Here is a 26,865-nt window from a genome sequence, read left to right as displayed (position 1 = left end):
GTGATAGTGCAGTCAGACACTTTAGGAACTTTCAAGCAGTTATTGGATAGACACATGGAGCACACCAGAATGATAGGGAGTGGGATAGCTTGATCTTGGGATTGTACATAACTTGGCACAACATTGACAGCTGAAGGGCCTGTACTGTGCTGGACTATGTTCTGTGTTTAGAAAGTTGCAAGTATAAGATTGGTACATAAGGCTTTCAACCTTTCCTCATACGACCTACCCTCCAAACCAGGCAGCATCCTGGTAAATCTCCTCTGCACTCTCTCCAATGCTTCCACATCCTCCTTATTGAGGTGACCAGAACTGCACACAATATTCCAAATGTGTGGTGGATGAGGTGGAGGGCTCTTGCAGGCTGCAAAGAGACAATGATAGGATGCAGAGCTGGGCTGAAAAGTGGCAGATGGAGTTTAACCCTGATAAGTGCGAGGTGATTCATTTTGGTAGGACAAACTTGAAGCAATTGGGACTAGCTTAGTCGTTAAAAACTGGGCGGCATGGACAAGTTGGGCTAAAGGGCCGATTTCCATGCCATGAGCCTAACTACAAATGTCATTTCTACTTGCGTCAACATAGAGCAGTATAGTACAGGAACAGGCTCTGCAGCCCACAATGGTGTGATGCTTATCTAAATTCCCCTATTGTACCTGCCTGCAGTGTATTCCAAACACCTATCACTGTGTGCTTATTTGAAAAAAACTTGCCCCTCATATCTCCTTTGAACTTCCTCCTCTCATCTTAAGTGCATGCTCTCCCCACCCCCCGCAGTATTAGACATTTCATTTCTGGGAAAAAAATTCTGACTGTCCATTCCTCTCATAATTTTATAGACTTCTATCATGTCTCCCTCGGTCTCCACTGCTCCAGAAAAAACAATCCTAATTTGTTCTGCCTCTCCTTATAGGTCATACTCTCTCATTCAGGCAGCATCCTGGCAAAACTCTTCTGCATCCTTTCCAAAGCCTCCACATCCTCCTGTAATGTGGTGGCCAGAATTAAATGCAATACTTGTAAGTTTTATAAAGCTGCAACATGACGTCCTGAGTCTTGTACTCAGTGCCCTGACCGATAAATGCAAGCATGCCATATGCCTTCTTTACTACTCTGTCTACTTGTGTGGCCACTTTAAGACAGCTAGGGACTTGAACCCCAAGACTCCTTTGTACATCAATGCTTTTCAGTGTCCTGCCGTTAACTTCATACTTATCCTTCACATTTGATCTCCCAAATGTTGCCCGGATTAACCTACATCTGCCATTTCTCTGCCCATATCTGCAACTGATCTATATCCTTTGATAACCATCTACACTATCCACAACTCCTTTGTGTCGTCTGCAAACTTAACCACCCATCTACGTTTTCATCCAAATATCAGAAACAACAGAGGTCCCAGTATGGATCCACTAATCACAGATCTCCAGCCAGAAAAACACCCTTCCACAACTGCTGACTTCTATGGACAAGCCCATTCTGAATCCAAGTGGCCAAGTCACCATTGATCCCAGGTATCTTAATCTTCTGGATGAACCTACCATGAAGGACCTTGTCAAAAACCTTACTAAAATCCACGTAGACAACATTCACTGCTGTACCGTCATTGATCACCTCGTCATCACCTATCAAGTTATTAAGACATCACCTTCCCTGCACAAAGCCATGCCGACTTTCCCTAATTAGGCCACACTTTTCCAATTGAATGATTTTCCAAATGCGCATAAATCTATCTCTAGGAGCCCTTTCCAATAGCTTCCCAACCGCTGATGTAAAACTCACAGGTCTATTTCCTGGATTTTCCCTTTTTCCTTTCTTGAACAGAGGAACAACATTAGCTGCTCGCCTGTTCTTGAAGCTTTTGAGTTTTTGAAGGGGTAACCAAAAAGGTAGATGAGGGCAGTGCAGTTGATGCTGTCTAATGGACTCATCTAGCTTTTTGGTTACCCCTTTGACAAGGTACTACATGGTAGTTGTTGCATAAGGTTAAAAGTCAGGGACCCAGGGTGAGGTAGCCAAATGGATATCAAATTGACTTGATGACAGAAGACAGAGGATGGTTGTAGAGGGTTACTTTGCAAACTGATGCCCCTGACTAGCAGTGTGCCTCAAGGATCAGTGTTGGGTCCACTGTTATTTGTCATTTATATTGATGACTTGGATGAGAATTTAGGAGGCATGGTTACTAAGTTTGAGGATGACAGCAGGATTGATGGCATACTGGGCAGTGAAGAAGGTTATCTCAGATTGCAACAAGATCTTGATGAATTGGGTCAGTGGACTGACGAATGACAGATGGAGTTTAATTTAGATAAATGCGAGGTGATGCATTTTGGTAGATCCAACCAGGGCAGGACTTACTCAGTCATTGAAAGTGGTGTTACAGATGGACAGAATGGTGAAGAAGGCATTCGGCATGCTTGGTTTCATTGGTCAGAGCACTGAATCAGGAGTTGGGACATCTTGTTGAAGTTGTACACGACATTGATAAGGCCACATTTGGAATACTGTGTACAGTCCTGGTCACCCTATTAAAGAAAGGATATTATTAAACTAGTAGCTTCCTAAACCTTACGTACGCTGCTTTTTGCCTTTTAACTAAATTCACAACCTCCTTCATTATCCAAGTGTCCCTTATCTAGCCAACTTTGTTCTTCTCCCCTGCTGAAACGTGCTGGTGCTGAACTTTGAACAGGTCTTTAGACAACTCCCACATCACATGTGGACTTGCCCAATACCAACTGCTCCCAATTAACTCTCCCTAGCTTCTGCTGAAGTCATGTATAAAAAGGTTTCCCCTTGTCACCTTATTATTGATCATTTTCTTGAATATGATCTCTGAATGACCTAGGCTTAGATTGATGATCCTTTCTCTCTGATGTGCTCAAATTATTTCACTCAATATCATTTCAAAATACCATTATGTATGAACTTAAAAGATTATCCTGTTTACATTTGACAGTATCGATGTGTTTAATTCTATCCCAGTTGTTTTTAAATTGATTTCTCTATGGAGTGTGTGTCAAAGCCTGATCATTTAATAGTTGTTCTGCTGGCCCCATTAATCATTTCCATCCATTTTGTTTGTCAAGTATTGTGCGTGCCTGAGACCTGCTCTTCAATGCAAGTATTGCAAGCACCTGGAAAGGGCCCATTTTGATCTGGTTTCTCTGCATATTAGTCACTTCACAGGTAGCTCATCTGAACATTTACGCATTGTCCCAAATGTCATGCCAGACCTCCTTGAATTCTTTGTGATCTTATCAAAACATCTCAAAGTTACTACTTATCTTTCCACATATGGTGGTGACCAGAGTATCCAATTTTGTTCTCTTAAAAAAATAAACTAAACAAGGCATAAATACCACCAAGAGAGAGCTCTCAATTTACTAGCCTCCTATTGCTAGAATGTATGTCAATATCAGATTGAAATGTCATGTTAAATTGCATCCAATGTCCCATTTGCTGTTTTGATTTCTAGTCTCTATCTTCTATCCTCAAGTCACTCTATCTAATTTGATGCATAGTAGTTGTCCTATCCCAGTTACAAACCCTAGAGCAACCTTGCAGTTCAATAAAATATTCTTGCATCTCTAAAACAGATATCAAACATTTTCTATTTGATCCCAGGTATTAACATTAACATTTTGACCACTTGTTCTTTTATCTTGGATGATATTTTATAAAAGTAACTTGCTCAATCACAGTGCACTTTTCACAGCTCATTGTCCCAAATCCAAACAACAGTAAGCTCTGACAAAGGGACAAGCTGACTCGAAACATTGGCTCTCTCTCCGCAGATGCTGTCAGACGTACTGAGTTTTTCCAGCATTTTCTGTTTTTGTTTCAAACAAAAGTATTGTTGCACTGGCAGATTTCTAGTAATTTCATTTCCTCTCCTCTTCAAAAGAAACTTCATTCCTCTATCCATGAGCTTTGTATATATTTTCTTATTTATTGACTTTTTTAAAAATCCCTTTAAATGTGAGTTTTTAAAAAAATCATCATCATTGTTCTAGTTATCTATCAATAGATCCCACTTTTAATTTTGTCCAGTCTTGTTCAACTATTCCCATCCTGTTCTTGGCTCGCCATTCAATCTGCCATGACCTATTGAGAAACCAGGTCACATCAGCCTTCTTCAGCAGAAGAAGTGAATCCTGTTCACTTCCTGATCTCCTGCTTGTGCATCGCATATGGGGTTCCCTCCCTCACTGTTCATGTATCCCACGGGGTTATTTCCCCCAGTCTCTAATTTTAATAATATGTTCATTTGCTAGGAGCAGCAGGCTTTCTAGCCCTTCTGGTGTCTATGGATGAGATCCTTGATGAGTACTTTGTATCAGTATTTACCAAGGTGAAGGACGTGATGGATATTGAAGTCAGGTATATGTGTGTGAACATTCCAGAGAATGTCGGTATATCGAAGGAGGAAGTGGTGGGTATCCTAAGTTGCATTAAGTACCTGGGGCCAGATGGGATTTATCCCAGGTTACTGCGGGTGGCAAGAGGAGAAACACCCGGAGCCTTAACAGATATCTTCACATCCTCTTTGACCACAGGTGAAGTTCCGGAGGACTGAAAAATAGTCGATCTTTTTTTCGCTTCCTTAAGGAAGCAGGTATTTGAGCATGCAGGTACACAATTCCCTAAAAGTGGCAACACAAGTGGCCAAGGTGATTAAGAAGGCATATAGCATGCTTCCCTTCATCAGCTGGGGCATTGAGTGCAAGAGTTGGGAAATCATGTTGCAGCTATATGAAACGCATTTGGAGTATTGTGTGCAGTTCTGGTCACCACACTACCAGAAGGAGGTGGAAGCTTCGGAGAGAGTGCAAAGAAGATTTGCCAGGATGTTGCATGGTCTCAGGGTGTTAGCTATGAGGAGAGATTGAATAAACAAGGATTATTGGAAAGGAGGCTGAAGGGAGATCTGATAAAGGTCTACAAAATTTGAGGCATAGATAGGGTGGATTGTCGGAGGCTTTTTTCTAGGGTGGAAGTGTCAATGACAAGGGGACACATGTTCAAGGTGAGCGGGGGGAACGTTTTAAGAGAAATGCGCGAGGGATGTTTTTAACACAGATGGGTGTCTGGAACGCGCTGCCAGAGGAGGCAGTGGAAACAAGCACAATTGACAATTAAGAGGCAACTTGATGGGTACACGAATATGAAGGAAACAAAGGGATATGGACCGAGTAAGGACGAAAGGTTTTTTCGGTTTAGTTAGGGCATCATGATTGGCACAGGCTTAAAGGACTTGTTCCTGTGTTGTACTTTTCATCTTTCTTTGGACCGCTTTCAATCTTCCCATGTTCAGAATCTGTACTGCAGTGTGTTCTGTTTGTCGAATCACTTCCCCCAGCACTGTAATCAGCTTGCTCACTTCAGCGTGCCCAAGATGCATAATCCAAGGCTTGGAAGCACCTAGTCAATCCTGCAGCTACTGCTGATACAGCTCGTTTATGATCTGCACATTGTTGCGTCCCTCATGTTGTGTATTAATTCTCATTATTATGGCAGTAATCGGTGAGTCAAATCTGACAGTCCCAGTGCTGTTGCTGGGCATTGTTTGAGACTAGTGAATGCAATCTCAAACTCTGTCCATTCTGCGTGTTGTAACTCCTCACTAGATGCCCAGCCCCCTTTTCCTTAGCTCTGACTTGGTTTGGCTTTTGCTGTATTATTTAGAACCTATAAATAAATTCTCGCTGTTATTGAAGCTACTGTAAATCTCGTTCCACTTTGCAGTTAGCTGTAAGTTAAAACATAAGATTAATTCTGCTTGGAGCACAATGGGTTAATTCATCTGACAATTCAAAACTTAAAATTTTGTAATTCCCAATTCCTGCAAAAATATAAATACATCTTCAGCTGATAGCATTCAACAGTTAAGTTAATTAATCTTATTTTGAAAAGGGTGAGTAAAAATTCTCATATGGACGTCAAAATATATCACAATCCTCTTGTATTAGTAATCCAGTCAGAACACAGTCCAGACTCATTTTTATTTAACAATCAATCTCTCATAAGAACATAAGAAATAGGAGCAGGAGTAGGCCATCTAGCCCTTCGAGCCTGCCCTGCCATTCAATAAGATCATGGCTGATCTGAAGTGGATCAATTCCACTTTCCAGCTTTCTCCCCATAACCCTTAATTCCTCTGTCCATCAAAAACCTATCTACCCGTGTCTTAAATATATTTGGTGAGGTAGCCTCCACCACTTCAACGGGCAGAGAATTCCAGAGATTCACGACCCTTTGAGTGAAGAAGTTCCTCCTCAACTCTGATCTAGTAATCTAGCATGCTTTCCTTTTGAATATTTTCCTCAGTATTGCATCCAATCTCATTTTTCCTTTTCATGGTGCCAATTGTGTCATTAACTCTTTGGTTAATAATAACTTCAAATATTCCAAATTTGAATTAACCCTGTCAAATTGAAACTCTGTCACCTGTGCATTTGTATGCAGATTAACATTTCCATGTTTATCAAAATATCCTGGAATCATGATTCAGGCCAGTAAACATGACACCAGGTTCATAACTTTGAAAATAAAATATTAATTGCACTTTCTTTTGTATTAGTTGTTTGACTTAAATCACAATATCAGACAGAAAACACTAACGTTTTATAGAATTCCTACAGCTCAGGAGGAGGCCATTTGGTCCATCAAGCCTCCAGCAACAACAATACAACCCAGGCCCTTTCCCTATAGCCCCATGTATTTACCCTGCTAACTCCCCTGACATTAAAGGGCAAATTAGCATTGCTGATCCACCTAACCTACACATCTTGAATGTGAGAAGAAACCGGAGCAACTTGAGGAAACCCATGCTGTTATGGGGGCAGGGGGTGGGGAAGTTAGGGGGTGGGGGGTGGCAGGGGGAGGGGGGTGTGCAAAGTCCACACAGTTGCACAGGGCTGGAATTGAACCTGGGTCCCTGACACTGAGAGGTGGGTCCCTGGTGCTGAGGCAAAGTACTTAGCACTGTGCCACCAGACCAATTATTTGGAGCATACATCACATAATTATCATCCATACACAAGCAAAGAACATAGCAAGCGCTTTAAAACAATAATAACTTGATTACCAAAATGAATTATGTCGGTGCTTCTCGTGGTTCTGTTTTTAAACTTTTTAAATGCCTGTAATTAAAACCTTATGGTTAATTCCCCCAAAGATAAACTTTAACAAAGGTAGCCCAAAACAATGATAATCTGCGGACATCACTTAAAACAAACGAAACACGCTGGGCGGGATTTAGCAGCCTCACTCAACCCAAATGTAAAATCCTGCATGAGGTCAACAGACCTTTCATGGTCCACCCCTCCCCCACTCCAATTTCTGCTCATAAATTTCAAACAGTTAATTCTGAGCAATCTCTCACAACTGTAACTTCTTAAGGAGACGAAGCATTACAAGCTTGCAATCCCTTAAAATAAGATTATCCTCCATACTCCATTATAACCTTTTTGTTCCATTAAAGTATTTCCAGGGCCTCATTTTATAGGCATCACCTATTCTTCGTTGATTCAAAATCCTAAACACATCACATAATAACAGGAGTTCCACCACTCATTATAATCATGGCTGATCATCAAATTCAATACCCTGATCATGTCTTTACCACACCCACCCCCATATCTTTGATTCCTTTAGTCACAAGAGCTCGCTCTAATTTCTTCTTGAAACCGTAGAATCCATTCAGACCACCTGCACTGACAACAATCCCACCCAGGTTCTATCCCCTTAACCCCATATATTTACCTCACTAGTCCCCTTGACACTAAGGGGCAATTTAACATGTCCAGTTAACTTTAATAGCACATCTTTGGACTGTGGGAGAAAACCAGAGCACCCGGAGGAATCCCATGCAGACAGAGGGAAAATGTGCAAACTCCACGCAGTCATCCAAGCTGGGAATCAAACCCAGGTCCATGGCACTGCGAAGCAACAGTGCTAACCATTGTGCCATCCAAAAACTGCAACCACACCATGTTTTGACCTCATCTACTTTCTGTTGTAGTGAATTCTACACATTCACCACTGTCTGGATAAAGAAATTTCCTCTCACCTCTTCTAAAAAATTTACCCCTTATCCACAAACTATGACCCTTAGTTCTGCACTCCCCACCGCCAAGAACTCTTCTGAACTAAATAAATATTATTCTAACCAATTTGGTGTCTCGTTGAATGACAGACCTACCATCAGCTTGATATAAAGGGCAAGTTTTTCACATAGAAGGTAGTGAACATAGAACAGCGCAGAACAGGCCCTTCGGCCCACGATGTTGCGCCGACCAGTTAAAAAACAATGACCCACTAATCTAAACCAATCCCTTCTCGTCCATGATGGAAGCTGTTTCTATAACGTTCAAGAGGCATCTAGATAGATATGTGAATAGGCAGTGAATCGAGGGATATGGACCACGTAGAGACAAGAAAATATTAGAGCAGCATGTGTCAGCACAGACCTGGTGGGCAGATGGGCCTATTCCTGTGCTGTACTATGCTTTGTTCTTAACCTAGACACACAAGTTTCTGGGCAATTTAAAACAAATCACTGTCTGTTGAAATGGTTAACTTTCCTAAACAACCTAAGGGGTGAGTGGGCGGAGAAGACTTGGCACATAATTGCATCACACTATGTAATTTTAAACTTGTTCTATTTTTCTTCAGCTTTGCTTAAATGTCATTTCTTGCTTCTACCTTTTTCAAGTTCTGATGTTCAGCACTTTTTCTTTCAAAGTAGGTAACCATTTCTTTTCACGTGAATGTTTTGACAAGCTCAACTTGATCACTGCTTAACTGCAAGCTTTCTTTGACCTTGCCATCTTAAATAGAAATTCACAGCTTTTCACATCTCTCAGATTCACAGAGCCAAATGCAACAAGTGTTTGGCACAAGTTTGCATTTCATTTACAAACTAAGCTTTCTTATTTCACTGGAGATGGGTACCCGCTAAAAGAATATTTGTCTCTGCGGTATCAAAAGGCGCTGTTACAATGTTCCTTTTCCATTGGTTAAGGAGCCACAATTACCACAGGGCATTTAGGATTGTTGTTGCAAATAAAGGGTCAAAATTGTGATGATGGCTTTGTCTGTCTTGTCATCTGTTTTGAGTCTCCCCCCGGTTTACATTGCGTAGTGAAAGGTTGCGAGGAGCCCATCCTTGTTTTTGCATTTTCTCAATTAGCTTATTTTTGGGCTAGGTGGCGGAACCAGTCCTTTCACCTCCCCATTCTGAAGTAACTCACGTTCCGCCTTCTGGCATTTAACACCATGGCTCGCTGGCACAAGGGAAACTTCACAAATAAGGTACTTTGTTTCCATTTTGTCCATACCCACAGTATTCCAAATTCTCTTGGCTTGCCTCACAGTTCACTGCTTTCAGCTTGAGAGAACTTCACCACCACATACTTTGTTCCCTCCACTTCCTTCTATATTCAGTGTATACTTGGCCCAGATCTGCTCTTTTAATAGGCTGCTGATCTGCAACAGCTGACACCAAGATTGGTGGCATAGTGAAGAAGTTATCTAGTATTGAAATTGGGCTGATGTATGGCAGATGGAGTGATAGGTAAATGTGAGGTGATGCATTTTGCTAGATCAAATCAGGGCAGTACTTACTCAGTTAATGGTAGGGTATTGGGAAGAGTTACAGAACAAAGAGAACTAGGGGTACAGGTTCATAGTTTCTTGAAAGTGGAATCATAAGTGGACAGAGTGGTGAAGAAGGCATTCGGCATGCCTGGTTTCATTAGCCAGTAAGAAGTCTCACAACACCAAGTTAAAGTCCAACCAGTTTATTTGATAGTAAATTGATTGGACTTTAACCTGGTGTTGCGAGATTACCCCAGTCCAACGCCAGCATCTCCACATCTTCATTAGTCAGAACATTGAATACAGGAATTGGGACATCTTGTTAAAGTTGTACAAGACATTAGTATGGCACACTTGGAATACTGTGTACAGTTCTTGCCACCCTATAATAGAAAGAATATTATTAAACTAGAAAGAATCTAGAAAAGATTTACTGGGTTGCTACCAAGACTTGATGGTTTGAGTTATAAGAAGAAGCTGGAGAGACTCGGACTTTTTTCTCTGGAGTGTAGGAGGATTGGTGTGATCATCTTGAGATCTATAAAATAATGATGGGCATAGATACGGTCAACATATTTTTCCAAAGGTAGGGGAGTGTACAACTAGAGGGCATAGATTTTGATTTGATTTCATTTCATTTATTACTGTCACATGTATTAACATACAGTGAAATGTATTGTTTTTTGCATGCTATACAGGCAAAGCATACCATTTATAGAGAAGGAAATGAGAGAATGCAGAATTAGTGTTACAGTCATAGCTAGGGTGTAGAGAAAGATCAACTTAATGCAAGGAAAGTCCATTTAAAAGTCTGACAGCAGCAGGGAAGTTGGTTGATACGTGACCTCAGACGTTTGTATCTTTTTCCTGACGGTAGAAAGTGGAAGAGAGAATGTCTAGGCTGTGTGGGGTCCTTAATTATTCTGGCTGTTTTGCCAAGGCAGCACGAAGTGCAGACAGAATCAGTGGATGGCAGGCTGGTTTGCATGATGGATTGGGCTACATACATGACCTTTTGTAGCTCTTTGCAGTCTTGGGCAAAGAAGGAACCATATCAAGCTGTGATCCAAGCAGAAAGAATGCTTTCTATGATGCATCTGTAAAAGTTGATGAGCGTCGTAGCTGACATGCCAAATTTGCTTAATCTTCTGAGAAAGTAGAAGTGTTGATGGGCTTTCTTAACTATAGTGTCGGCATGGGGGTACCAGGACAGGTTGTTGGTGATCCGGACACCTAAAAACTTGAAACTCTTCACCCTTTCTACTTCATCCCCATTGATATATACAGGGGCATGTTCTCCTTTACGCTTCCTGAAGTCGATGACAATCGTCTTTGTTTCGTTGACATCGAAGGAGGGATTATTGTTACCGCACCAGTTCACCAGATTCTCTATCTCATTCCTGTACTTTGTCTCATCATTGTTTGAGATCTGATCCACTACGTTGGTGCTGTCAGCAAACTTGAAAATCAAATTGGAGGGAATTTGGCCACACAGTCAAAGTTGTATAAGGAATATAATAGGGGGCTAAGAACGCAGCCTTGTGGGGCACCAGTATTGAGGATGATTGTGGAGGAAGTGTTGCCTATTCTTACTGATTGTGGTCTGTGAGTTAGTAAGTTCAGGATCCAGTCATAGAGGCAGGTACCGAGGTCCAGGTCACGGAGTTTGGAGATGAGTTTCGTGGGAATAATCGTGTTGAAGACTGAGCTGTAGTCAATAAATCAGAATCTGACATTGTTATCTTGGTGTTCCAGGTTTGAGTGCAGGGCCAGGGAAATGGAGTCTGCTGTAGACCTGTTGCAGCAGTAGGCAAACTGTAGTGGATCCAGGTAGTCGGGAGGCAGGAATTGATTTGTGCCGTGACTAGCCTTTCGAACCCCTTCATAATGATGGATGTCAGAGTCACCGGCTGATCATCATTAAGGCACACATGCTTGGTTTTCCTTCGGTACCGGGATGATGGCCGTCTTCTTGAAGCAGATAAGGACCTCAGATTGTTGAAAAGAGAAGTTGAAGACGTCTGCGAATACTCACCCAGCTGATCCGCACAGGATCTGAGTGCTCATCCGAGTACCTCATTCAGTCCGGTCACTTTCCATGGGTTGACCTTTGAGAAAGCTGCTCTGGCATCTGCAATGGTGACCCCAGATACAGGTTCATCCAGGGCTTCCAGGGTGGAGGGCATACTCTCGCTTATCTCTTGATCAAAATGGGCATAGAATGCATTGAGCTCATCAGGGACGGATGCGTTGGAGCTGGCGATTTTACATGCCTTCACCTTGTCGCCTATTATGTCTTGCAGACCTTGCCATAGTCGGCGGGGGTCAGTGTGGCTAGCCTGGGATCTAACTTGATCCGGTACTGTATTTTGGGACGATTTAAGGGGAGAAATACAAAAGGATCCAGAGAAACAATTCTTTCACACAGAGGGTGCTAAGTATCGACAAACAAGCTGCCAGAGGTAGTAGCAGAGGCAGGTAGTTTTTTCTTTTAAAAAGCATTTAGACAGTTACATAGGTAAGATGGGTATCGAGGGATATGGGCCATGGGCTATTGGGACTAGCTGAGTGGGACAACATGGACAAGTTGGGCCGAGGGGCCTGTTTCCATGCTGTAAACCTCTGACTTGATAACAGTACTAAGTCAAAAGTATAATCAAAGAAAATTCTCACCAAACCATAGTTGTACCATCTCAACTGATCTAAATGAATCCCATTATCATTGCCAAATTCCTCTGCCAGCCAGTTAACTTCGCACATCAATAGATCAGATGAAACTTTGAGACTTTTTGCATCAGAGCTGAATTCTCTGAACCTGGCTCTTCTAGAATTGTCTCCACTAATGGAGGGTGGTGAGAATCTGGAATGCATTGTCTGGGAAGATAGTGGAGGCTGGAAACCTTACAATCTTTAAAGTATTTGGATGAGCACTTGAAATATCATAACATTCAGTGATATGGGGCAGCTGCTGGAAATGGGACTAGCGCAAATTCAGGTGCAAACTCGATGGCCCCTTTCTGTGCTATATGACTGTACAACTGACTGTACTCAGAATCCTATGTACCAGCTTGTGACTGCTCAGCAACTTCTATTCCACCTCTTGACTGTGCTGGGGTGCCAGCTCCTGACTGAAACTTGAAAGGAAATTGACCGTTAGAGCCTGGATGACCTGTGTTTCTATTTACCCACAGGTGGATGAAGTAGAAGTTGATGAAAATGAAGCTGATCCTCCAGCAAATTGAATGTTGAGGAGATGACAGCAGGTGAAAATCAAGTCCTAGATGAACCAATTGGATGCAAACCAATGACAGTTTCATTATGGCTGAATATAAAAACTATCTTTTATAGAAACTAGAAGAAGGAGTATGCCATTCAGCCCAACGAGCCTGCTCCACCATTCATTACGATCATGGCTGATCATATTCAATATCCTGGTTCTCGCTTTGACATAATCTGGTAAAATTATGTCAAACTTCTCACACATGAGAAGTATTAATATCTGTGGTTAAATCAAACCAACTACCTGAGACACCCTCTATAAAACAAACATACAACACTTTTATTTATCTAACTAGCAGTGAACAAGTTAATTAAACTATTACAAGAAGGATGTGGAGGCGTTGGAGAGGGTGCAGAGGAGGTTTACTAGGATGTTGCCTGGTATGGTGGGGAGGTCCTATGAGGAGAGACTGAGGGATTTAGGGTTGTTTTCGTTGGAAAGAAGGCGACTAAGAGGGGATCTTATTGAAACATATAAGATGATTAGAGGTTTAGATAGGGTGGATAGTGATAGCCTTTTTCCTCGGATGGAGAAAGCTAGCACGAGGGGGCATGGCTTTAAATTAAGGGGGGGTAGCTACAGGACGGATGTCAGGGGTAGGTTCTTTACCCAGCGGGTGGTGAGGGATTGGAATGCCCTGCCTGCTGCAGTTGTAAATGCGTCTAGTTTGGGGGCGTTTAAGAGATCTCTGGATAGGTTTATGGACGAAAAGGGATTGGTATAGGCTAGTGGGTCATTGTTTTTGTAACTGGTCGGCGCAACATCGTGGGCCGAAGGGCCTGTTCTGCGCTGTAATGTTCTATGTTCTATGTTCTATTAACAAATTGAATAAAATCTGATTCTAATGGAATGCTATTTAGATAAATGCAATTCCTACTTTTTAACAAAAAAAGTAGAATTTTAGGAACTCTAAATTACAATCAGGTTTGATGTCTTCCGGAATATTCAGGGCTTTCTGTGTTGATTCTTCTGTCTAGAACTTTTGTCTTCTTTGATACCTTCGCTATCAAGATGAGGCCTTGTCTTAAGACATGGATGAGGCTGTTAGTCTGTCAAATGGCAGTTGCTTTTTCTGCTTATTGTCCCACTGCCTCTTTCCTTTATACCCGTGATAACAAATCAATGTCCTCAGTTGTCAGTCTTTTTAGAACATAGAACACTACAGCACAGTACAGGCCCTTCGGTCCTCGATGTTGCACCGACCAGTGGAATGAATCTAATTACCCTCTAACGTAAACTATTACAATGTTATCCATATGCCTATCCGCTGACCATTTGAATGCCCTTAAAGTTGGCGAGTCCACAACTGCTGCAGGCAGGGCATTCCACGCCCTTACTACTCTCTGAGAAAAGATCCTACCTCTGACATCCGTCCTGTAATTACCACCCCTCAATTTAAAGCTATGTCCCCTCGTGTTAGCCATCACCATCCAAGGAAAAAGGCTCTCACAGTCCACCCTATCTAACCCTCTGATCATCTTGTATGCCTCAATTAGGTCACCTCTTAACCTTCTTCTCTGTACCGAAAATAACCTCAAGTCCCTCAGCCTTTCCTCATAAGACCTTCCCACCATACCAGGCAACATCCTGGTAAACCTCCTCTGCACCCTTTCCAATGCTTCAACATCTTTCTTATAATCGGCGACCAGAACTGTACACAATACTCCAAGTGCGGCTGCACCAGAGTTTTGTACAGTTGTAACATGACCTCACGGCTCCGAAATTCAATCCCTCTGCCAATAAAAGCTAACACACCGTACGCCTTCTGAACAACTTTATCAACCTGGGTACCAACTTTCAGGGATCTATGCACATGTACACTGAGATCTCTCTGCTCATCGACACTACCAAGAGTCCTTCCATTAGCTCTATATTCTGTACTCCTGTTACTCTTTCCAAAGTGAATCACCTCACATTTTTCCGCATTAAACTCCATTTGCCACCTCTCAGCCCAGCTCTGCAGCTTATCTATGTCCCTCTGCAAACTGTAACATCCATCCTCACTGTCTACAACCCCTCCGACTTTGGTGTCGTCAGCGAATTTACTAACCCATCTTTCTACACCTTCATCTAGGTCATTTATAAAAATGGCAAAACAATTAAACTAAATCAAATTAACTGAGAGATAAATCAAAAGGGGCAGTCCCCAAAAAGAAGGGAAGTGCCCAAAACAAAAGGCAAAGCAGGAAACTTAAAACATCAAACTTGAATGTGACAAAAGGGGTCAGTAATGCATCCCAGTCCCTGCAGTGCCCAGCGGGCAAAGGGCCCACTGTCCAGTGCCCTCGGGCACCACATGCTCCCTCTCCAGAGACACCTAGCTGTAAATGTAGCCATGGTAGAGGGACAGACAGTTGGGTTGGATAACCCTCTTGGCAAGTTTAGCCTGGTTCCACCTTCTGCACCCCACGCACCAACTCACCTCTTCAGGTATCCGTAGATCAAGAGCGTGGCACTGAAGTGCAAACAAAACATCAGGAGCTTTTTATGGTAATTAAAAAGTGGGTGTAACCTATGACATTCAACATAGATATGGTTCACAGACTTCCAAGATTGCAATAAGGGCATGTCTGTTGGGAGCCATGAACCAGTGTAACCTTCGATTGTACAGAACTGCACCATACACCACCCTCCACCCCAGGGCCCCAAGATAATAGGGGAACTGAACGGCAAAAGGGCCCGCCAAGGTGTATCCAGCAAGGACGCAGTAGTGGAAGGTGTGCAGCAGCAGCCCATACAGGAAATGCCTCCATGCAGTGACAATGGGCACAGAAGGTGGCTTAAACTGTGGAGCACTTGACCCAGTGTTTGGTGGGGGGGGGTTGTTGGGGCTCCTCTTAGCCAGCCATCAGAAGTTAATCTGGGCGAGGGAGCAGATTCTTGAGCAGTGGCTTATGAATGATAGCCCCTACTCCAGACAGGGAGAGCTGCGTTGTGAAGCAACAGTGTTCCAGACTTTGAGAAGGTGCTGGTAAAAGGTGGGCAACGCCTGCAAGAAGTTCCAGAGATCTATGTACAGAAGCTGCACGTCATAATTCAGGCCGGGCACTTGGCAGAAGAAATACATCGCCAGGGCACAATACAATACAATATAACGTATACAATATAACGATATCTCTGTAGGATCTGAAGGTGGAAGGTCGCCATTGAGTGTGAAGGCACACCAGCACCTGACTGCTCTCTCTAAGCAGGAGATTCAGAACCTCAACAGAGACCCAGTGCAGTCTATTGACCCAGAAGAACAGGGCAAGATTCTCTGGATGTTTGTGACTTTCAGCTGGTTTATGACGAAAACTTGTAAGGTAACACTCGGAGTAGTCCTGTCCAACGACCCGGGCGAGCGGTGACTTTGGCCTCCAGTTCGCCAGCCAGGACTCCTCAGTCAGGCAAAGATGGACTCCCAAGTAGAGGAGGCTGATCTGCTCCAACTGAGTTCCTCTGGGAGGAGGTCCATCTGCAACAGACCAACCAGAAATATGGAGCACTTGGCCCAGTTGATCCTGGCAGAGGACAGAGTGGAATACATGGCTTGGCACCTCTGTGAACATGAGAAGCACGTCATCATAAGCCAACAGAACCAACCCAATGCCTGGCTCTCGCAGAATCAAACCCGTCAACCTCTTCCGCAACAGGTGCAGGAATGGCTCCATGCAAATCGAATACAGTTGGCCAGACAAAGGGCAGCCCAGCCACACTCCTCTCCCAAAGCAAAGGGACGCCTTTAATGAGACTCTGTGGCAATGTACAGTAATCAGATCTGGGCGACAGAATGCTTCCTGAACCCAAATACCCACAGAGGTCAGAGCAGATACTCATGATGCATCCTGTCAAACATCTTCTCCTGATCAAGGGATAGGAATGGTATGAAGTCTTATAACACCAGGTTAAAGTTCAAAATGTTTATTTGGACTCACAGGCTTTCAGAGCACTACTCCTTCATCACCTGATGAAGAAGCAGCGCTCTGAAAGTTTGTGATTTCAAATAAACATATTGGACTTTAACCTGGTATTGTGAGACTTAGCGCTGCCCCAGTCCAATGCCAGCATCTCCGTATCAAGGGACAGGAAGGCGCTGGACAGATCAGCCCTCTGGGAATGATGGAGCTTATCATGTACTGAACAGCCCAGGAATGTCTAGGCCTGATCAGGGTGCCAAGATGTGTTGACATAGCCTTGGCAAAGATTTTATAGTCTGTGCTGAAGAGGGAGATCGGGCGCCAAGTTTGCAGGTGGTGGAGATCCCCCCTTGGGCAGCAGAGCAATGACTGCCCTGCACCAAGAAACGGGTATTTCCCTGATTACAATGCTCTTCCCCAGGACCCCCGTGTAATTGTTTTCCAGATCACCCTGAAGAACTCCACTGTCAGCCTGTCCAGCCCTGGGGCTTCCCCCTTCAGAGGCTGTCGAGTGTGCCGGTCAACTCCCCCAGGCTTATCGGAGCTTTGAGCCCACCGGCGCCCTCCGGGCTGAACTGCGACAGGTCCTCCCACAAAACTCCATTGGCATCCTTGCTGGACAGATGTGGAGAGAAAAGGGCATTATAGTAATTATGGGCATTGGCCCTAATGCCCTCTCTGATCCAAAACAAGGGACCTGCCGTCAGCCAGCAGCGTAAGGAGCTGCTGACAGATCGCCTGACTTTCTTTCAATGAGTAGATGAAGGGGGAGTCTCCCCCAGATGCATACAGATCTGTATCCACGCCCTCACGTACGCGCCATGAGACCAGGCAGGTTGCAGATCCCACAGTTCTCCCGGTATGCCAGCCGCAGGGCTGGATCCTCATCAGGCTGACTGAAGTGTGACTCCAGATCAAAAACCTCCCGGTCCAACTCTTCGATCCTGGATTTCTGTCTCTTTGTTCACCCCCTCGCAAATTCCTGACAGAAGGCATGGATGTGAGTCTAGCATACGTCCACCGTAACCTAAAGGAGGGGAAGCTTCCCCAATTCCTTCTCCAGCCAGTCCAGAAATGAAGAGATGAATCCAGGAAGCACCTGTCCTCCAGCAACAAGTTGGTAAAGCACCAATACGCTGTCCCCCCATCGCTGGACGCAAGATGGAACAAAGTCCACCCACACAAGATGGTAGTCCAAGCAAGGCACCTGCTGCACTGAGGCCGATGGAAAGCCGAACGCATATGCCCTGGAAATGTAAAGGCGGTTGAGTCTGGATGCTCCAGTTCCAGGCCCTTCAACTGTGAAGGCTTTGGAGCCATCAAGCCATGAATCCCAGTCAGTTCCCACAACTTCAGCTGCAACACCAGGGGCTGGTGTAATCCTGTGCCTTGAGAGTACAATTGAAATCCCCCAAGGTCAGAGGCTGAATGCACGTGACCACTTACCTTCGGGTAAGCATTCTCCAAGGCGGCCTTCATGACACACGACAGCGCAGAGTCGCTGAACAGAGACTGATAGCCAAGTTCCGCACACGTGAGGACGGTCTCAACAGGGATCTTGGGTTCATGTTCATCTGTAACCCCCGTGACTTGCCTGGGTTTGCAAAACCTCACTTACTGTACTGTCTGGAGACAATACACATCTCTTTAAACTGTGATCAGTGCTCCTTCCACTCACATTATCAGCCACTTCAGGTCTTGAACAGCAGGTTAGGTGTAAAGATTCGCATTCTAATCAGGAATCTCTAAACTGTCTGTGCTTTATATGCTCTGTCTGAGGCCAGAACTCTCCATTCACCTGACGAAGAGGGTGTCCCTCGAAAGCTTGTGAGTATATTATCAAATAAATCGGTTGGACTAAAACCTGGTGTTGTCAGACTTTTTACTGTGTTTACGCCAGTCCAACGCCGGCATACCCACATCATGGAGGTCTATCACCAGGGCTCAGTACTGGGACCTCTTCTTTTTGTAATATATATAAACGACTTGGAAGAGGGCGTACGTGGTGTGATCAGCAAGTTTGCGGATGGCACCAAGATGGCTGGATTGGCGGATACTGAGGAAGATTGTCAGGTGACACAGCAGGATTATAGATAGGTTGGTATACTGGGCAGATAGATGGCAGATGGAATTTAATCCTGACAAATGTGAGGTGATGCATTTTGGAAGGAATAATGCAGGGAGGAGTTACATGATAAAAGGTAGACCTATTAAGAGTATAGAAATGCAGAGGGACCTGGGAGTGCAAGTGCACAAGTCTCTGAAGGTGTCAACACAGATGGAGAAGGTTGCAAAGAAAGCTTATGGAATGCTAGATTTATAGGAAGGAGTATAGAGTATAAGAGCTGTCGTCTAATGCTTCAGTTGTACAGAACGTTGGTTAGACCGCATTTGGAGTACTGCGTCCAGTTCTGGTCACCTTACTACCGGAAGGACGTGGAGACCCTGGAGAGAGTGCAGAGGAGGTTTACCAGGATGCTGCCTGGTATGGAAGGACTGGGTTATGAGGAAAGATTGGAAAAACTGGGGCTCTTCTCCTTAGAAAGACGGAGATTAAGGGGGGAGCTGATAGAGGTGTATAAAATAATGAAGGGTATAGATAGAGTCAACAGTGGCAGGCTTTTCCCTAGATTGGAGACAACTATCACGAGAGGTCACGAGCTAAGGGTGAGGGGGGAGAAGTATAATTTCGATACTAGAGGAAGCTTTTTCACACAGAGGGTTGTGGGGGTATGGAATACGCTACCAAGTAAGGTGGTGGAGGCAGGCACTCTGGACTTGTTTAAGGTTTACTTAGATAGGCACATGACTGAAACAGGGATGGAGGGTTATAGAAGACGGTTTTAAAAAGGGTCAGAGCCTCGGGTCAATACTGGAAATGTAATACTACATGTTAATGTTTTGTCTCTTTTAATCCACAGGTGTCGGTCCACCTTGTTGTCAAACAAGGGGCATGCACACGGTGGGTCGTGCGTGGGCTGCTCTTGAATGTTTCGAGAGTGGCCCAGTACTTCATGTCGTTGTGTGTGCTTAAACCTGGACCAGCAGACGGGCACCACAACAGCTCAGTGACTATCACTGTTGGCTGTGCAGATACATGGATTTGGGCCAGTGTCTGTGGGAGTTTGCGCATTCTCCCTGTGGTTGCATGGGTTTCCTCCGGGTGCTCCAGTTTCCTCCCACACCCCAAAGATGTGTTCTGAGGCTGATTGGTGTAACAAATTGACCCTACACTATTCTCCCCTGAATCTGGCTACAATAGGGGTGCCATTCGCATACACGGGGCAAAGTAGGTGTAGGAAAATGCTTTGTTAAAATGGCGGTGCGGGCTTGTTGGGCCGAAGGGCCTGTTTCCCGTGCCGGATTGTTCTTTGTTCTTGTTCTTTGTTCTATCTCAGACGACTACATCTGCAGGAACTGCACCTAATTACAGCCCTTCACAGACCAAATGGATAATTTGGAGCAGCAGTTGGATGCACTTAGGAGCATGAAGGTGGCGGAAAGCATCATAGATAGGAGTTTTTGTAAGGTGCAGACGGATAGATGGGTGGCTGCTAGAAGGGACAGGGAGTCAGCTTAGGAATCCCCTGTGATCGTCCCCCTTTCTGACAAATATACCGTTTTGGATACTGTTGGGGGGCAGGGGGTGGGTGGATGGCCTATCAGGGGATAACAGCAACAATAACAGTCAGTGGAGTAGCACAGCAGATGATAAGCAGGGAGCACCAGAGCAAATGTTGTAGGGGAGTCTCTAGTTACAGATACATAAGAACATAAGAAATAGGAGCAGGAGTAGGCCATCTAGCCCTTCGAGCCTGCCCCGCCATTCAATAAGATCATGGCTGATCTGTTGTGGCTCAGTTCCACTTTCCCGCCCTCTCCCCATAACCCTTAATCCCCTCTCTTATCAAGAACCCATCAACCCGCTTCTTAAAAATATTTAGCGAGGCAGCCTCCACCACTTCAACGGGCAGAGAATTCCAGAGATTCACCACCCTTTGAGTGAAGAAGTTCCTCCTCAACTCCGTTCTAAACCGCCTCCCCTTTATCTTGAGGCTGTGCCCCCTAGTCCTACTGTCTTTTTTGAGCGGGAAGAGTCTCTCCACCTCTATCCTATCCATCCCATTCATCATCTTATACGTCTCAATGAGATCTCCCCTCATTCTTCTAAACTCTAACGAGTACAAGCCTAGTTTATTCAGCCTCTCCTCATAGCTCAATCCCCTCAACTCCGGTATCAGCCTAGTAAACCTCCTCTGCACTCCCTCCAGGGCCAAAATATCCTTGCGCAGGTGCGGCGCCCAAAACTGCACACAGTACTCCAGCTGCGGCCTCACCAATGCCCTATACAGCTGCAGCAAGACCTCCCTACTTTTATATTCAATCCCCCTCGCTATGAAGGCCAGCATCCCATTCGCCTTCCTGACCACCTGCTGCACCTGCAAGCTGGGTTTTTGCGACTCATGCACAAGGACCCAGAGGTCCCTCTGCACCGTCGCCTGCTGCAGTTTTTCGCCACGTAAGTAATAGTCCTTCCTACCATTCTTCCTACCAAAGTGGACCACCTCGCACTTGCCAACATTAAATTCCATTTGCCATTTCCTGGCCCATTCGCCCAGCCTATCTAGATCCTTCTGCAGACTCTCCACATGCTTCTGTGTACGTGAAAGAGACTCCAGGATGGTATGAACAAAGAGCAACACAGCACGGGAAACAGGCCCTTCGGCCCAACGAGCCCGCGCTGTATTTTTCCCACAATGTATTTTTCCTACACCTCCCTTGACCCGTGTGTATGCTTATGGTACCCCCATTGGAAACCAGATTCAGGGGAGAATAATTTAGGGACAATTTGTTACACCAGTCAGCCTAAGAACACATCTTTGGGGTGTGGGAGGAAACCGGAGTACCCGGAGGAAACCCACGCAACCACAGGGAGAATGCGCAAACTCCCACAGCCACCGGCCCAAATCCATGTATCTGCACAGCTAACAGTGATAGTCACTGAGCTGTTGTGGTGCCCATCTGCTGGTCCAGGTTTAAGCACGGCCACACTTGAAACATCCAAGAGCAGCCCACACACGACCCACCGTGTGCATGCCCCTCGTTTGACAACAAGGTGGACTGACACACCTGCGGATTAAAAGATCCAAATTACACTTCTCCCCCCTCACCCTAATCTCGTGGTCCCTCGTGATATTTGTCTCCAATCTCGGAAAAAGCCTGCCACTGTTTACTCTATCTATACCCTTCATTATTTTATACACCGCTATCAGATCACCCCTTAATCTCTGTCTTTCTAAGAAAAAGAGCCCCAGTTTACCCAATCTTTCCTCATAACCCAGTCCTTCCATACCAGGCAGCATCCTGGTAAACGTCCTCTGCACTCTCTCCAGGGTCTCCACGTCCTTCCGGTAGTAAGGTGACCAGAACTGGACGCAGTACTCCAAATGCGGTCTAACCAACATTCTGTACAACTGTAGCATTAGACGCCAGCTCTTATACTCTATACCCCTTCCTATAAAGGCTAGCATACCGTAAGCTTTCTTCGCTACCTTCTCCACCTGAGTTGCCACCTTCAGAGACTTGTGCACTTGCACTCCCAGGTCCCTCTGCATTTCTATACTCTCAATAGGTCTACCCTTTATCATGTAACTCCTCCCTACATTATTCCTTCCAAAATGCATCACCTCACATTTATCAGGATTAAATTCCATCTGCCATTTATCTGCCCAATATACCAGCCTATCTATATCCTGCTGTGTCACCTGACACTCCTCCTCACTATCCACCAATCCAGCCATCTTTGTGTCATCTGCAAACTTGCTGATCACACCACGTACGCCCTCTTCCAAGTCATTTATATATATTACGAAAAGAAGAGGTCCCAGTACTGAGCCCTGTGGCACACCACTGGTGACAGACCTCCAGCTAGAAAAGGACCCTTCCACTACTACTCTCTGTCTCCTGTTGCCCAGCCAGTTTTCAATCCTGGTAAACCTCTGTAGCTACCTGTCCTTGCATCCCATGTGCCTTAACCTTTTCTACCAGCCTACCGTGAGGGACTTTGACAAACACCTTACTGAAATCCATATAGATGACATCAACAGCTCATCCCTCGTCAACCGTTTTTGTCACCTCCTCAAAAAATTCTACCAGATTCGTAAGGCAAGAGCTCCCCTGAACAAAGCCATGCTGCGTATCCCTAATCAGATCGCAGTGCTCCAAATGCTTATACATCCTATCCCTAAGAATTTTTTCCAACAACTTTCCTACCACTGACGTCAAACTCACCGGTATGTTAGAATATTAGAACATGGGAACATAAGAAATAGGAGCAGGAGTAGGCCATCTAGCCCTTCGAGCCTGCCCCGCCATTCAATAAGATCATGGCTAATCTGAAAGTGGTTCAGTTCCACTTTCCCGCTTGCTCCCCATAACCCTTAATTCCCTTATCGATCAGAAATCTATCTACCTGTGACTTAAACATATTCAATGAGGTAGCTTCCACCGATTCAATGGGCAGAGAATGCCAGAGATTCACTACCCTCTGAGAGAAGAAGTTCCTCCTCAACTCTGTTCTAAACTGAGCCCCCCTTATTTTGAGGCTGTGTCCTCCAGTTCTTGTTTCCTTTCTAAGTGGAAAGAATCTCTCTGTCAGGGTCCAGAATGTCTCTGAAAGACAGAGCATTCTGAAGGGAGAGAGTGAATAGCCAGAGGTCGTGGTACATATTGGTACTAACGACATGGGTAGGAGGTCATGCAGCAGCATTTTAGGGAGTTAGCTAGAAAGTTAAAAAGTAGGACCTCTAGGATTGTAATCTCAGGATTATTCCCTGTGCCACATGCCAATGAGGCTAGAAATAGGAAGGTAGTACAGCTCAACACATGGCGGAACTGCTGGTATAGGAGGGAGAGTTTCAGATATTTGGAGCTTTGGGGTCTCCTCTGGGGCAAGTGGGAATGATGGGTTCCACCTAAACTGGAGGAGCATAAATATTCTGGCTGGGAGATTTGCTAGTGTCACACGGGAGGATTTAAACTAGTTTGGCATGGGGGTAACTGTGGCAAATTTCAGCAATCTTGAATAACAACAGATATTGTGAGCCTAGTTAAAAATAAAAAAGTATTTGTCAAGGCTAGGAGGCTGGGGACACACGAAGCAAATGTGAAATACAAGGAAAGTAGATCGAAACATAAGCAAGGTGTCAGGAGGGCTAAAAGTGGTCACAAAGTCATTGATCAGCAGGATTAAGGAAAATCCCAAGGCTTTTTTATACATATATAAAGAACAAAAGGGTAAATGGGAAGAAGGTTGACCCATTCAAGTATAGGGAAGGGAATCTATGTCTGAAGCCAGAGGAAATGGGTGAGGTATTAAATCAGTACTTTGCGTCAGTATTCACGAAAGAGAAGGATTTGGTGGATGATGTTGGGGAAGGGTGTGCAGATAGTTCGGGTCATGTTGACACCAAAAGGAGGAGGTATTGGGAGTCTTGGAAAACATAAAGGGAGACAAGTCCCCAGGGCTTGATACTCTAGAACTAAGAGAGGCAAGGGAGGAAATTGCTGGGGCCTGGAAAGAAATCTTTGTAAACTCACTCATGACAGGGGTCCCAGATGACTGGAGAATAGCCAATGTTATTTCTCTGTTTAAGAAGGGTAGCAAGGATAATCCAGGCAATTACAAGCCAATGAGCCTAATGTCAGTGGGAGGGAAATTATTGGAGAGGATTCTTCAAGAGAGGATTTACTCCCACTTGAAAATAAGTGAGAGGCAACATGGTTTTATGAAGGAGGGGTCATGTCTCCCTAACTTGTTTGAGTTTTTTGAGGAAGTGACAAGATGATTGAAGATAGGGCAGTAGATGTTGTCTGCATGAGCTTCAGTAAGGTCTCTGACAAGGTCCCTCATGGTAGACTGGTATAGAAAATGAAGTCACATGGGATCAGAGGTGACTGGCAAGAGGGATACAGAACTGACTCAGTCATAGAAGACAAGGTAGCAATGGAAGGCATTTCTGAATAGACGGCTGTGACTAGTGGCATTTCTCAGAGAAGAGTGTTGGAACTTTTGCTGCTTGTAAAATATATATATGATTTGGAGGAAAATATAACTGGTTTGATTAATAAGTTTGCAGACGACACATAGGTTGGTGGAATTACAGATAGCGATGAGGACTGTCAGAGGACACAATAGGATAGAGATTGGTTGGAGACTGTCAGAGGATGCACAAGGATAGAGATCAATTGGAAACTTGAGTGAAGAGATGGAATTTAATCCGGCCAAATGTGAGATAATGCATTTTAGGTGGTCCAATACAGATGGGAAATATATAGTAAATGGCAGAACCTTAAGAGTATTGATAGGAGAGGGATCTGGGTGTACAGCTACACAGATCACTGAAAGTGACAACGCAGATGGCAAAGGTAGTCAAGCAGGCATGCTTGTTTTCATCAGCTGGGACAGTTAAAAATTGGCAAGTCATCTTAATTAGGCCGTACTTGGAATATAGTGTTCAATTCTGGTCACCACACCACCAGAAGGATGTGGAGGCTTTGGAGAGGGAGTACAGAGAAGATTTACCAGGATATTGCCTAGTGTGGAGGGCATGAGCTACAAGGAGAGGTTAATAGAAACATAGAACATTACAGCATAGTACAGGCCCTTCGGCCCTCAATGTTGTGCCGAGCTATGTCCAATTACAAGATCAAGCTATCCCCTCCCTATCATTCTGGAGTGCTCCATGTGCCTATCCAATAACCGCTTGAAAGTTCCTCAAGTATCAGACTCCATTATCACAGCAGGCAGTCCATTTCACACTCCAACCACTCTGAGTAAAGAACCTACCTCGGACATCCCTCTAATATCTCCCACCGTGAACCTTATAGGTATGCTCCCTAGGAACAGCTACATCCACCCAAAGAAACAGCCTCTGAACATCCACCCTATCTATCCCCTCATCATCTTATAAATCCGTATTAAGTCACTCTCATCCTCCTCCGCTCTAAAAGAGAAAAGCCCCAGCTCCCTCAACCTTTCCACATAACACCTATCCTCCAAACCAGGCAGCATCCTGGTAAGTCTCCTCTACACTCTCTCCAATGCTGTCACATCCTTCTTATAGTGAGGTGACCAGAACTGCACACAATATTCCAAATGTGGTCTCACCAAGGTCCTGTACAGTTGCAGCATAACCCCATGGCTCTTAAGCTCAAACCCCCTGTTAATAAATGCTAATGCACTATAGGTCTTCTTCACAGCTCTATCCATTTGAGTGGCAACCTTCAGAGATCTGTTTTATATGAACCCCAAGATCTCTCTATTCTTCCACATTCCTCAGAACCCTGCTGTTGACCCTGTAATTCGCATTCAAGTTTGTCCTACCAAAATGAATCATCTTCACTCAGTTGTTTAAATGCCATCTGCTTCTTTTCGGCCCACTCTGCAACCTATCAATGTCTCTTCGCAGCCTACAAGAACCCTCCACCTCATCCACTAATCCACCAATCTTGGTGTCGTCAGCAAATTTACTGACCCACCCTTCAGGCCCCTCCTCCAAGTCATTGATTAAAAATCACATATAGCAGAGGACCCAGCACTGATCCCTGTGGTACACCGCTGCTAACTAGTCTCCAGTCTGAAAAGTTTCCATCCCACCATCACCCTCTGTCATCTATGAGATAGCCAGTTACTTATCCGATCGGCCAAATTTCCATCTCACATCTCCTTACTTTCTTCATGAGCCTGCATGGGGAACTTTATCAAACACCTTACTAAAATCCATGTATACAACATCAGCTGCTCGACCTTCATCTACACACTTAGTTACCTCCTCAAAGAATTCAATCAAATTTGTGAGGCAAGACTTACCCTTCATGAATCCATGCTGACTATCCCGAATTTAGCCACGTCTTTCTAAATGGTCATAAATCCTATCCCTCAGGACCTTTTCCATGAACTTACTGACCACCAAAGTAAGACTAACCAGCCTATAATTACCAGGATCATTTCAATTTCCTTTCTTGAACAGAGGAACAACATTCGACCCCGTGGACAGTGAGGACCCAAAGGTCAAAACCAAA

At 44.6% G+C, this 26,865-nt stretch overlaps 1 protein-coding gene across 2 annotated transcripts in view; it reads left to right on the top strand.

Annotated features, from left to right (window-relative positions):
• LOC145349349 (nectin-1-like) overlaps nt 1–12,914 on the top strand; it is a 77,970-nt gene extending 65,056 nt beyond the window's left edge. For both annotated transcript variants that reach the window (XM_080197864.1, XM_080197863.1), the window contains exon 8: nt 12,798–12,914. In XM_080197864.1, coding sequence (XP_080053990.1) covers nt 12,798–12,848 — 51 coding nt within the window. In that variant the 3' untranslated portion in view covers nt 12,849–12,914. The remainder of the gene's footprint in view (nt 1–12,797) is intronic.
• The last annotated feature ends 13,951 nt before the right edge of the window (nt 12,915–26,865 follow it).

This window comes from Carcharhinus amblyrhynchos, chromosome 10 (genome assembly GCF_965287045.1).
Source record: "Carcharhinus amblyrhynchos chromosome 10, sCarAmb.v2.hapA, whole genome shotgun sequence".
NCBI classification, from domain to species: Eukaryota; Metazoa; Chordata; class Chondrichthyes; order Carcharhiniformes; family Carcharhinidae; genus Carcharhinus; species Carcharhinus amblyrhynchos.
This window is presented reverse-complemented; position numbering and strand designations above follow the sequence as displayed.